Source organism: Bison bison, unplaced genomic scaffold (assembly GCF_000754665.1).
Source record: "Bison bison bison isolate TAMUID 2011002044 unplaced genomic scaffold, Bison_UMD1.0 scf7180017864459, whole genome shotgun sequence".
NCBI lineage: Eukaryota > Metazoa > Chordata > Mammalia > Artiodactyla > Bovidae > Bison > Bison bison.
In genome coordinates, this window is record NW_011495021.1 from 673,514 (window position 1) to 685,502 (window position 11,989).

The 11,989-nt window shown below is 35.0% G+C and overlaps 1 protein-coding gene across 2 annotated transcripts in view; it reads left to right on the plus strand.

Moving 5' to 3' along the window:
• The window catches only part of TFPI (tissue factor pathway inhibitor (lipoprotein-associated coagulation inhibitor)), a 98,300-nt gene that overhangs the window by 73,750 nt on the left and 12,561 nt on the right, over nt 1-11,989 (plus strand). For both annotated transcript variants that reach the window (XM_010859725.1, XM_010859726.1), the window contains exons 5-6: nt 2,259-2,435; nt 3,502-3,597. In XM_010859725.1, coding sequence (XP_010858027.1) covers nt 2,259-2,435; nt 3,502-3,597 — 273 coding nt within the window. The remainder of the gene's footprint in view (nt 1-2,258; nt 2,436-3,501; nt 3,598-11,989) is intronic.

The window sequence follows — 11,989 nt, forward strand, 5'->3', positions numbered from 1 at the left end:
GTAAAATAACTTTCTATAAATATTGAATTAATTTTTGCAAAAGTGTTCACTACCTCAGTTAAATGAAATTCTTCCTATCTGTAATATCATATTTATAACTAGGCTTATTTGTCGATCAAGTAAGAGATGATATCTTTGATATTTAAATGTTAGGATTTTTTTTTTCAAAAATGTAGAATTAGGAAAAAATTATATGCAGGGAAAAGTTACTAGAAAATTATGCTACTTAATTTATATTTAATGATTCAGAATTGATTCTATTTTGATCCTACATATGAAAGAGAATAAAGCTATCAATTCTATTCACATTTAAAAATGGTCAGATGCTGAAATTAATCAATAATGAAGACCTTTAAACATACTGATTTGAAGTTAACTTTGTTACATACCTCGTAGCATCACCATCAGAACAGTTACAGAGGCAATGGAGATTCTCTACAACCCACCTTGTTTGCTTCAGATAGTTACCAAGTTGGCAGCTTGGAACAAAAGTTAGGAGTGAGAATCATGTGGCTTATGGAAGTTGGTATATAGCTTAAAGCTTGCATTCTAGGTTTTAACTGAGCATCAATTTAGAGCAACAACTGTATATACAGATTCAATACAAATATTAAAACTTTATTTATCTGAGGAATACTGGAATGAATTTCTTAATTTTTAATCATAAATATTTTAAGCTGTAGGCCTAAGCAGAATAATTTTACAAGTATGCAATATCAATTAATAAAATAAAATCTGTCCTACAATGGGGTCTCATATAAATGATAGCAACTTCCAGTTGTATAATTCCTTAATTACATTTCAGGATAATTTATTACCATTTTCTCATCTTTATAGTCAATATTTTTTTACCTACTCCCTTTTGTTAAGCATAGAATTCTTATATTATTTGTTAATATGATTTAAAGTTTTATAAGAAGTACATACTAAGACCTAAACAAATCAACTTAGTGATCAAATGTATTTTTCTTTCTCTTATTGTATATTAAAAAAATTTAAGGAAGTAGGATTTTTCCTTATTTCATATATCATACTTAACCACAAATTGTTACCATGGAAATAATAGTAACAGTCACCTTAAGAAACAAGAGGCAGTAAACAGGGAACTAAATAATTTTCAAATTGGTACTTTGAGAAGTCATAGTAATAGATATTTTACTCTATATTAAAATATTATATTTTACTTAATAAAATAATTTTTTCATGCAGATTGATTTTTCTACTGTTTCAGAAATCGTTAACATTATTAAATACATGTTCTTTTTAAAATAAACACTCATGAATATTGTTTCCTTGAGATGGATACAACATGCTTTAAGATGTGAAAAGATTGTGCGGTTCATTTTTGCCTTCATGGGCAGCAGCACAGAGGGCAGAAAATGGGGAAGCTCGAGCTTTCCCCTGAAAATTCAAGCACAATATATCTTGCAATCATAATTTTGAAAATAATTTGAAGCTCTTCTTTCTGAGTATGCATGTAAACAAGGCTTGTAATGTAAACCACAGTGGCATAACTTCTATGACAGCTGTGTTTAGCCTGGATTGGAGCACTATCAAAGATTGGGTATTAGGCTTTTTCAAAAGCCTCTCCAATCCCTGAACATGTATTTCCTTTCTGCCTCTGCACTATTGGAGTCATTCCAATGCCTGGAAGAAAAATAAGAGACACAGTGGTGGAGGATGTCATACCTAATACAGATATTGATTTCAGCATAAGAATTTAGGAGCTTCTAAGTATAGCCATGAAAGCCTCCACCCCGCCTCAAAACTTCTCTGTTTATAAAAATTGAAGCCATTCATAATGAAGCAGTACAGTATACTTTAAAATTAGATTACACATCTGAAAATTATGAAATTTGTGGATCTTTCCTAAATGTAGATGCACATAAGGTTAACAAAAATAAATAAACCAAATTTTTGCCATAATACTTTACACTTCCAAACCAAGGGTAATCAAACCCCAATATCTTTTATTCTCTCAATATATGAAAAAGTTGATAGTTAATGTGCTAACTATGAGAAATTTAGAACTTGAAATTCCAGTAGACTCAATGTATGATCGTTGTACATACATTGTTCTAAATGTCAAAGTGGATAAAACACAGTTACGGATAATGTTATATTTTACCTTTTATCTTTATCTTTTCATATGTACTCCTTAAATAACTTCAACTTAACCAGTTGTTTATATTTTTAATTAACATAATTAAATTACTCAAAAAAAGAATACTACTTTCTTATGTTTTAATAATTTCTAGAAAAGCCAGATTACTGCTTTTTGGAAGAAGATACTGGAATCTGTCGTGGTTATATCATTAGGTATTTTTATAACAATCAATCAAAGCAGTGTGAACGTTTCACATATGGTGGGTGTCTCGGGAATCTCAACAACTTTGAATCACTAGAAGAATGCAAGAACACCTGTGAAGACACATGTATGTTTATTTCTCATCTCCTTTTACTTCATTTTATAGGTATTCTTTTTAAAATAAGACATCTTAAAGGATGTTCAGGTTTACCCAGATTTTGCTGCAGCCATGCAAGTGAAGATCCCTTGTATTCACTCTAAATCTGATATAAACTAGTCACTATCTTAATTTTTTTAAGAAATAGAGAATTAACAAATTTATGTGTGCTAAATTCTTTGTCGTGTCCAATTCTTTGTGACCCTATGAACTGTAAACCCCAGGCTCTGTCCGTGGGGAGTGGGTTGCCATGCCCTCCTCCAGAGGATCTTCCCAACCAGGGGTCAAACCCGTGTCTCTTATGTCTACTGCATTGGCAGGTGGGTTCTTTACCAGTAGCGCCACCTGGGAAGCCCTAAGAAATTTATAGTGGAAATTATTTTCATCGAAAAAAAAATTTGTAGGTTAGATTATTTAATTTTCCTTTCTGAGAATACTGTAGTAAAATTTAGGCACAAGAGTAGGACTGCTAAAATCCCTTAGGTTTATAACAATTTGAGGGAAAATGGTTCTTTGGAAACTACCACTGAAGATCAGTTTTATCCAGCTATAAAATTAATTAAAGGAGTGACTTAAACATTAACTGTTACCCCCTTTTGTTTTGACAAAGAACATCAAAGATACTCATGGAAATATTATAAGATATATGTATAGATAGGTTTAAAGATTCACCACTGTTCACCACTTCCCAGGTGGCTCTGGGTAAGAATCCAGTTGCCAGTGCAGGAGATACAGGAGACTCAGGTTTGATCCCTGGGTCAGGAAGATCCCCTGAAAAAGGAAATGGCAACCCACTCCAGTATCTTTGCCTGGAAAAATCCCGTGGGCAGAGGAGCCTGGCAGACTACAGTTCATAGGGTCTCAAAAGTCAGATGTGACTGAGCAAATGAGCATGCAGCACAATTTAACAAAGCAATGTAAATAAAATTTCTAGACATTTACTTTTCTAAACACAACTTCTGTGCTTTGTTTTATGTGTACAGTTATGAGCTTGTGACAATGTCCTCTATTTTAATTGGCTGTATATGTTTTCCAGTGAATGATTTCCAGGTAGATGATCATAAAATCCAGGATAATGCTATGAATAATGCCTCCTTGACTCCCCAGCCTAGCAAGGAACCCAGCTCCTTTGGTAAGACTCTGTTTCAATTACTGCCAGAAAAATATTATCATGGTAACAATAGAAGAATGTGTATGAGAACTATGTTTTTTAGAAAATTATACCTCTTGTTCTTTAATTATAGATCTGATGAAATATTGAGTATTTCAGTATTTATTTCAGTATTTATACTGAATATTTCAGTATTTGTATCAGTACTATTATTTCAGAAATAATAGTAGATGAAATACTGAGATTCAAAACTGCTTAAGATCTTTAGTCCCAGAAAAATGATAATTTTCCTAATCTATTTTAAAGTATGCTTTGAAGTAAGTTTTTGATTACATATCACATGAAAACTTTTACATGATACTTAACTCTATGCTAAATTTATCTTGTAACATAATAGCTAGGGGTTATCAGCTTCAGTGCCTAATTGTAAATGTTTGCAATGGCAGCCTAGAATGGTCTTAAATTGAGCCTAGCATTGGCCTAGGTCTCTGGTGTCAGTCACAGGAGAGATTAGGAATTTGGTGACTAACCATCCCTAAGGTTAAGTCACCCTGAGGGACTTTTCTTTTGGAAGTATGCAGAACTCTTTTTCTGGACTCTATCCTGTCAACATATTTGTAGAATTTAAAGAAACATACAGGAAATATGCCCGCAAAAATGCAGAACTGTGAAAATTCTGGGAAACATAACCAGACATAACAAATATCTAGACAGAAACCACCCGAAAAGTTGGAAGTTAATGGGACGAATGTAAGGTCCTTACTAAATTTAAAAAGTCACATGTGCTCTTTCAGAAACTGAAGATTTTGCTTAGAAGCAGTCCATATAAAATTGTTAAATGTAAAGTTTGCATTGTTCAAAGAGTTCTGTGACATTAAAATTGCAACTTTAAGGTGAAAAGAGACATACTGTCTCCACCCCAGTCATGCGTCAGAAACAGATGGGGTTCCGAATGTCTTTGAGCATCTTTCTTTACAAAAAAAACAAATAAGCAAGCAAAACTTCTGCCCAGATGGATTTAAGAGACTGTAATACTGACTGATTTGTCTAGAATGAGGAATATAGACCTACATTGACCTGATTGTGTCTATGGACTTGTTTCAGCCCTGAAGGCAATACATTAGAAGTCCCACACTGTGACTTAGAAGGATTGGAAAGAGTAAGATGTGAGACCTAAGAGAGAACGTTATGTATGCTCTTGGTGCTTGAAACACTGTCCTGTGAAAGGAGAACTAAATTCTGTACGTGCCTCACTCAGCCCTCTCTATTTCAGTCTTCCCTATTCACATACCAGGACGTGGTTCTTTATCTCCCTCAACCCAGCCAAAGAATCAGGTTTATTGAATGAAATCTAAAGCACAGATCTCTTTCTATAAAAGTGTTTCTTTTTAATGTGAGGTCTTCAAAAATGGATGAGTGCTTCAGGGACTAACGTCCCCAAATTGTAGGCACTGACGCAGTGTTCCAGCAGCACTTGAGATGTCATAGGAAAGGAAAGGAAAGTGAAGTCGCTCAGTCGTATCCGACTCTTTGCGACCCTGCGGACTGTAGCCCACCAGGCTCCTCCATCCATGGGATTCTCCAGGCAAGAATACTGGAGTGGGTTGCCATTTCCTTCTCCAGGGGATCTTCCCGACCCAGGGATCGAACCCAGGTCTCCTGCATTGCAGGCAGACACTTTAACCTCTGAACCACCAGGGATGCTCTTGAGATGTCATAAAAGGTATGCAAAATTTCAGAGGGAATTAGACCCTATGGTACATTCAAAATGCTTTCAGGTCCTTAGATTTTATAATTAGAGCAGTGAGTTCAATACCAAATGAAAAGAGCCTAATTTTTAAATACTACTTTGTAATAATGATAATCCTAAGTATCTTTGTACTTCTAATTTTTTATCTGTGAAATTACTTAGAAGTACAAAGATACTTAGGATTATCATTATTACACATTGTTTCTTTGTGTCCTTCCAGCCCTGTGTCTTTCAGTGACATTTTATTTTATCCAATTAAATATCCCATGATGAAAAGCACACTAACTCTTATTGCTGTGAAAGATGTGAAAGTTAACAACAAATATATTATTGAATGTAAAGGTACGTGTGATAAATATATCTACATGTGAAATTAGTTTTTAATGTGTTTCAATTATTTTTGTTTGGGTTACTTTACTAATTCAAATAGAGATCATTAGTTATTTACCATTAAAGTGAATAGAGTAGGTTAGGAGATGGTTTTGCCTTCGAGTATAATACTTGATTTTTAGCAGGCATACTAGAAAAACAGAAAGGGGAAAATACAGAAATGTGAGAAAATAATGTTTTAAATACTGTCTACTAAATGCCCTCCCTAAGTTTTTATGTAGATGCACATTAAAAAGTATATTAAACAAATTAATAGTTTTAAAAGCATATCATTAACTAAGGAAGCAGTAACATTCACACCATAAATTTAAAGCGAAACAATGTTAAAAGAGATTTTTTTAATTTCAAATAATAGACATTTAATTTCAAATAATAGACATTTGAGGGATAGTTCTTTCATAGTAACTGCATTTAAAATTAGGGCACATGGTCTCCCTTTTTGTTTAGAGAACTATTTTATTTTGGGGGGTTTGTATTTGCTTCAAAATCTAAATTCCTCTAGCTATTTTGACCCCTAACCCTCTTTTCCTGGGAGGGGTTCTCTTATCTTTTGTTTTGTAGCATTCCTAATTTAAAACATGAAACAATGTTGCAATAACTTCTCTCTGGTGGCTTAAACATGTAAAGGATGACAATGAAGCTCTGCCTCTAATCTTCCTAAAACCTACATGATCCCATGTCTGCTCCATCCAAGATGAGGCAGGTGGAGATGCAGCTGTTCCTTTCCATCATCTAAGACCTAGATGATCCCTCCTCCATCCCATCCAGCAGCAGACTGTAGGAAGGCAATTGTGCCCCCACCCTTCCAAAACCTAGATTATCCCTCCCTCGACCCTTCCAAAGGCTTTGTGGAGGTCTATAAAGACACTCTTGATATTCCAAATCAAAAAGTATTACATCCATCACTGCTTGCAATTACATTAATACATGTTACAATAATTTAAGAAACTACAGTTCAATGTTTACAGTAAAACCTTGCTGAAGGTTTTAGCAAATGTAAAAGGTTCTCTGTAGTGTTAGATTCTTTTGAAAAGATGTAAATCCTTTAAGATTTTGATTCAGCATACAGCAATAGAATATGCCCCACAGTACAAATAGAATAGCATTCATTTAAAATTTTTGTCATTGAAAACAATCCTTGGGTATTTGAATATTCCAAAAATACAGTGAGATTGTGTTATTGTTAAGTGAAATATTTGCAAATATAATTTTAATGTTTCTCTTTCTGATGATGATAGAAAAACACTTTTTAGAAATATTGTTGAATGTTACTAGAAAATGATTTGGTAATTCTTAAAACTGCTATTCTCAACCACAATGTTGCAAATTAGCATGAGAATATGTTTTTTCCAGTGAACCTTCTTGACTTAAGATATTTGAATGCTTATTAAGCACAAGTGTTAGTCGCTCAGTTGTGTCCGACTCTTTGCGACCCCATGGACTGTAGCCCGCCAGGCACCTCTCCAGGCGAGAGTACTGGAGTGGGTTGCCATTTCTTTCTCCATATTAAGCACAACTGAGGTTTAATTTTCTCCTTTCATTTCTGTATTTCAATATTAATAGGCTCCTACATTGCAAGCAGAGTCTTTACTGTCTGAGCCACCAGGAAAGCCCAATAGGCTACACGGGTGACCTCAAAGATTGAAACATGCTCTTCCTTAAAGAGGATTTTATAAATGTTTTGTAAGCATGCCCCTGTGCACAAGTGAGAGAAAATTATTTGAGTTTGATTTATTATTCTGAATTATGAGGATCTCCTTGTTGTTACAAGAAATGTATCCTCCATACATGCAGGAGAGAAATAATTCTAACACAATATCTCTAAATGTATGCAGTTCTGTGTATGATCTTCAGGATGAAAGACTGTCACAACTGCTTCTTGACTTTCTTGGTGTGATTGGCACTATAATAGAGTGGATAAGAGAAATGACTCTGCGTCTGAAGACTTGGGCTCAAATCCCATTTCTTCCACTTACCGCCTGTGCAACCTTAAAATAATTCTTAACCTCTCTGAACCTTACTTTTTCCTACTACAAAATGAGGATGGTAGTAATATAGTGCTTACCTCATAGGCTTTATTGTAAGGTGAAATCATTCAATATACATAGCTTGCTTAGGACAGTGGCTGATACCTCTTCATTGCTACATAAATATGATTCATCATTTTTAACCCATATGATTCAGAGCAATACAAGCCTTAGTTCCCAGGCCTTAGTTTCTCACCTCTAAAACAAGTCTTTGTAAGTTCCCATTTGCAGGAAAAGGTGATACTTCAGCCACTTATAAAATCTCTAATTATTCAGATAAAGTGCTTCAGCACATATACTATATATAAATGATAATCAACTTTTATTTTTTTAATTATGTTTTTAATTTATTTATTTTAATTGGAGGCTAATTACTTTACAATATTATATTGGTTTTGCCATACATCAGCATGAATCCGCCACAGGTTTTAAAAGAGAATTCACAGTAGAGCTAAATTAATACTTATATGGAAACTTAAACAGTTCAAATGTGTTTCCTAGAAACAAATTAAAGAATACTGGTATGAAGTATTGTGGGGCCTTGGGACAAAAGAATTTTGAGTAATTTTTCTTTACATTTTATAATATTTCCAACTTTATAGATTTTCAGAGTTCTGCCGCCGTTTTCCCATTTATTAAAGACTGAGCATTTGGTAATCACTTTTGATCACTTCTCTCCAGTCATTAAATTTTATTACTTTCTCTGATGAAATGTCCATTCTCATCTTTTCCATTTTCAATCTTACCTGTTTTGTTCAGTCTATTGTTCCTTGATGTTTAGATTACCTCAACAATCATATGTCATCCAAACTGGGATGCTAATGAAAGTAGGATGCTAAAAATCATTTATTTATTTACAATATATATTTACAGATAGAAAATTAGGATTGTGATTTTGGCAGATAAATAACAGTTTTATTTTAAAGTGTATTACAATTTTTCAAAAATCATATATATGTTGGAATATGATATACCAAAAAAATAAGTATGAACCAGTGCTAGCTCAGGCAAACCAGACGTTACAGACCATTCAGTTCAGTTCAGTTCAGTCGCTCAGTGGTTTCTGACTCTTTGTGACCCCATGAACCGCAGCACACCAGGCTTCCCTGTCCATCACCAACACGCGGAGCTTGCTCAAACTCATGCCCATTGAGTCGGTGATGACACCCAACCATCTCATCCTCCCTCTGTCGTCCCCTTCTCCTCCCACCTTCAGTTTTTTCCCCTTCCATAAGAAAGACTTCTTCCTCTCTCTCCCCCTTGGCTTTTTATTTTGATTCATTTAATAATTAAATTGATTTTTGTGTCAGCTCTGACTTACTGACTAGATGGCAAGTTTTTTTAAAGGAAGGAACAATGGATTTTGTATTTTGTAGACTCCCCTCCTCCAGTGTTTATCCCACTGTTAGGCACCAGAGAAATGACTTATATATTTTTATTTATTAATTTTGTAATCCACAGTTACAACAGAAAGAACAAATGATGGTTAGAAGAATGCTGATCACACTTGCTGATGTGTTTTTGAACATCGTTGGCATTCATGCTCCATGCTCATTCTAGGATTATATACCATTTTATGCATATGCTAATAATTGTGCTTTTGATATTTCTTTAATATTTATATGGCATGTGTACAGATGGCTTCCATTCTGTACCGTTAATAACCTTTGAATAACATTTAATATTTATACAGAGAGAGTTAATATATTCCTCTCCATATATCTCTTTGGTAAATGTCTAAATAGCAAAGAAAAACTAATGTTTTCAAGTATTCATATTGGTTCTGAACTTTTAGAGTAGACCTGACTCATTCATGAAAAAAGTGAGTTATTCCGCTTCTCATAACTGACATTCTTCTGTATATCAACTGCAAATAGCTGTCTTGGGACTACTCCAGTTACATGATATTTTGGAAAAAAAAAAACAAAACAATCTTTGAATATATTTAAAAGACTATTGCCAACCCAGTCTGATACTTGTTGTCTGGCTGAGAAAAGGAACATCTCTATACCTGACCTAGTCCTGTGTTGCTTCCTGGCAGCCTCCAGTCAAGGGAGAGTGACTGGGTGGTATTCTGAAGGCCATTTGGGTACCTGGAACTCTGTCTTTCTCCTGACTGTATTCAATGTATGACATAGTGCCAGATTCCATATATATGTATATATATATACATATTATATATATATATATATATACACACACATTTGTGGAAAAAATGGGTAGAAAAAAACACACAACACACAGATCTTTTAAATTTTTTTTGCTCATTAGCCTTCTGGAAGAGGTATTACACTCACAAATTACCTGCCTGACACCAAACACCATTACTGATATAGTCGATTTAATATTTGAAAGATAATTTTGTCACCTATTTGGCCTCTTGTTGAAAATTTGATTATATAAAGAACAATATTACAACCACACTTTGGAAAGAAAATAATCCCCATCAAGTAAAGAGTTATGCATGTAGCTGTATACCACAGTTAATCACTAAGCACTGTCAACAACTCTTGAAAACCCCAATCAACAAATTATATCCATAGTCCCCCAAAATATCTTATTTTTCATATGGTGTTCTCAGATCAAAAGACACAGAAACTTCCCTCATAATCTAAACATGTCTATATGATGAATCTGGTGCCATTGAGCGGGCTTTACAAAAATAGATAAAAACTTGTGGTAAGTATCCATCAGATCTCCTGCTTCCTGGCAGGAGTGAGGTGAGAAATAAAAATGTAGCACTGCATCTCTGCCAAGATGGCGGCCATCCAAACACAGTCACCCTAGGTGACCACTGACTACGTTTTGCCAATCCTTTTCTTCCTGGCCCATCTCTGGTTTTAACAAGGATAAATTTTTTTTTTTTACCATAAGATTCTGTTTAAGATTCCTCCAGAGAAGTGTTACAGATGCCTTTAAAAGAGAAAATTCACAGACCTCCATTTTGTGAGTATTAATTTTATATGAACAAGTAAAATGGTAGGAATAAACTTCTTAGGCATGTGACCATTATACAACTCTCAGTCAAGCTTCAGTTCAGTTCAGTTGCTCAGTTGTGTCTGACTCCTTGTGACCCCATGGACTGCAGCTCACCAGGCCTCCTTGTCCATCACCAACTCCCGGAGCTTACTCACACTCATGTCCATCATGTTGGTGATGTCATCCAACCGTCTCACACTCTGTTGTCCCATTCTTCCCCTGCCTTCAGTCTTTCCCAGCATCAGGGTCTTTTCCAGTGAGTCATTTCTTGGCATCAAGTGGCCAAAGTATTGGAGTTTCAGCTTCAGCATCAGTCCTTCCAATGGATATTCAGGGCTGATTTCCTTTAGGATTGAGTGGTTGGATCTCCTTGCAGTCCAAGGGACTCTCAAGAGTCTTCTCCAACACCACAGTTCAAAAGCATCAATTTTTTAGCACTCAGCTTTCTTTATAGTCCAGCTCTCACATCCATACATGACTACTGGAAAAACCATGGCTTTGACTAGACAGAGCTTTGTTGTCAAAGTAATGTCTCTGCTTTTTAATATACTGTCTAGATTGACCATTGCTTTTCTTCCAAGGAGCAAGTGTCTTAATTACATGGCTGCAGTCACCATCTGCAGTGATTTTGGAGCCCAAAAAAGGTAAAGTCTGTCACTGTTTCCATTATTTCCTCATCTATCTGCCATGAAGTGATGGGACCAGATGCCTTGATCTTAGTTCTCTGAATGTTGAGCTTTAAGCCAACTTTTTCACTTTCCTCTTTCACTTTCATCAATAAGCTCTTTAGTTCTTCACTTTCTGCCATAAGGATGATGTCATCTGTGTATCTGAGGTTATCGATATTTCTCCTGGCAGTCTTGATTCCAGCTTGTGCTTCATCCAGCTCAGCATTTCTCATGATGTACTCTGCATATAAGTTAAATAAACAGGATGACAGTATACAGCCTTGATGTACTTCTTTCCTGATTTGGAACCATTTTATTGTTCCATGTCCAGATCTAACTGTCGCTTCTTGACCTGCATACAGATGTCTAAGGAGGCAGGTCAGGTGGTCTGATATTCCCATCTCTTTCAGAATTTTCCACAGTTCGTTGTGATCTACACATTCAAAGGCTTTGGTATAGTCAATAAAGCAAGGGTAGATGTTTTTCTGGAACTCTCTTGCTTTTTTGATTATCCAGTGGATGTTGGCACTTTGATCTCTGGTTCCTCTGCCTTTTCTAAAACCAGCTTGAACATCTGGAAGTTCATCCACATATAAATA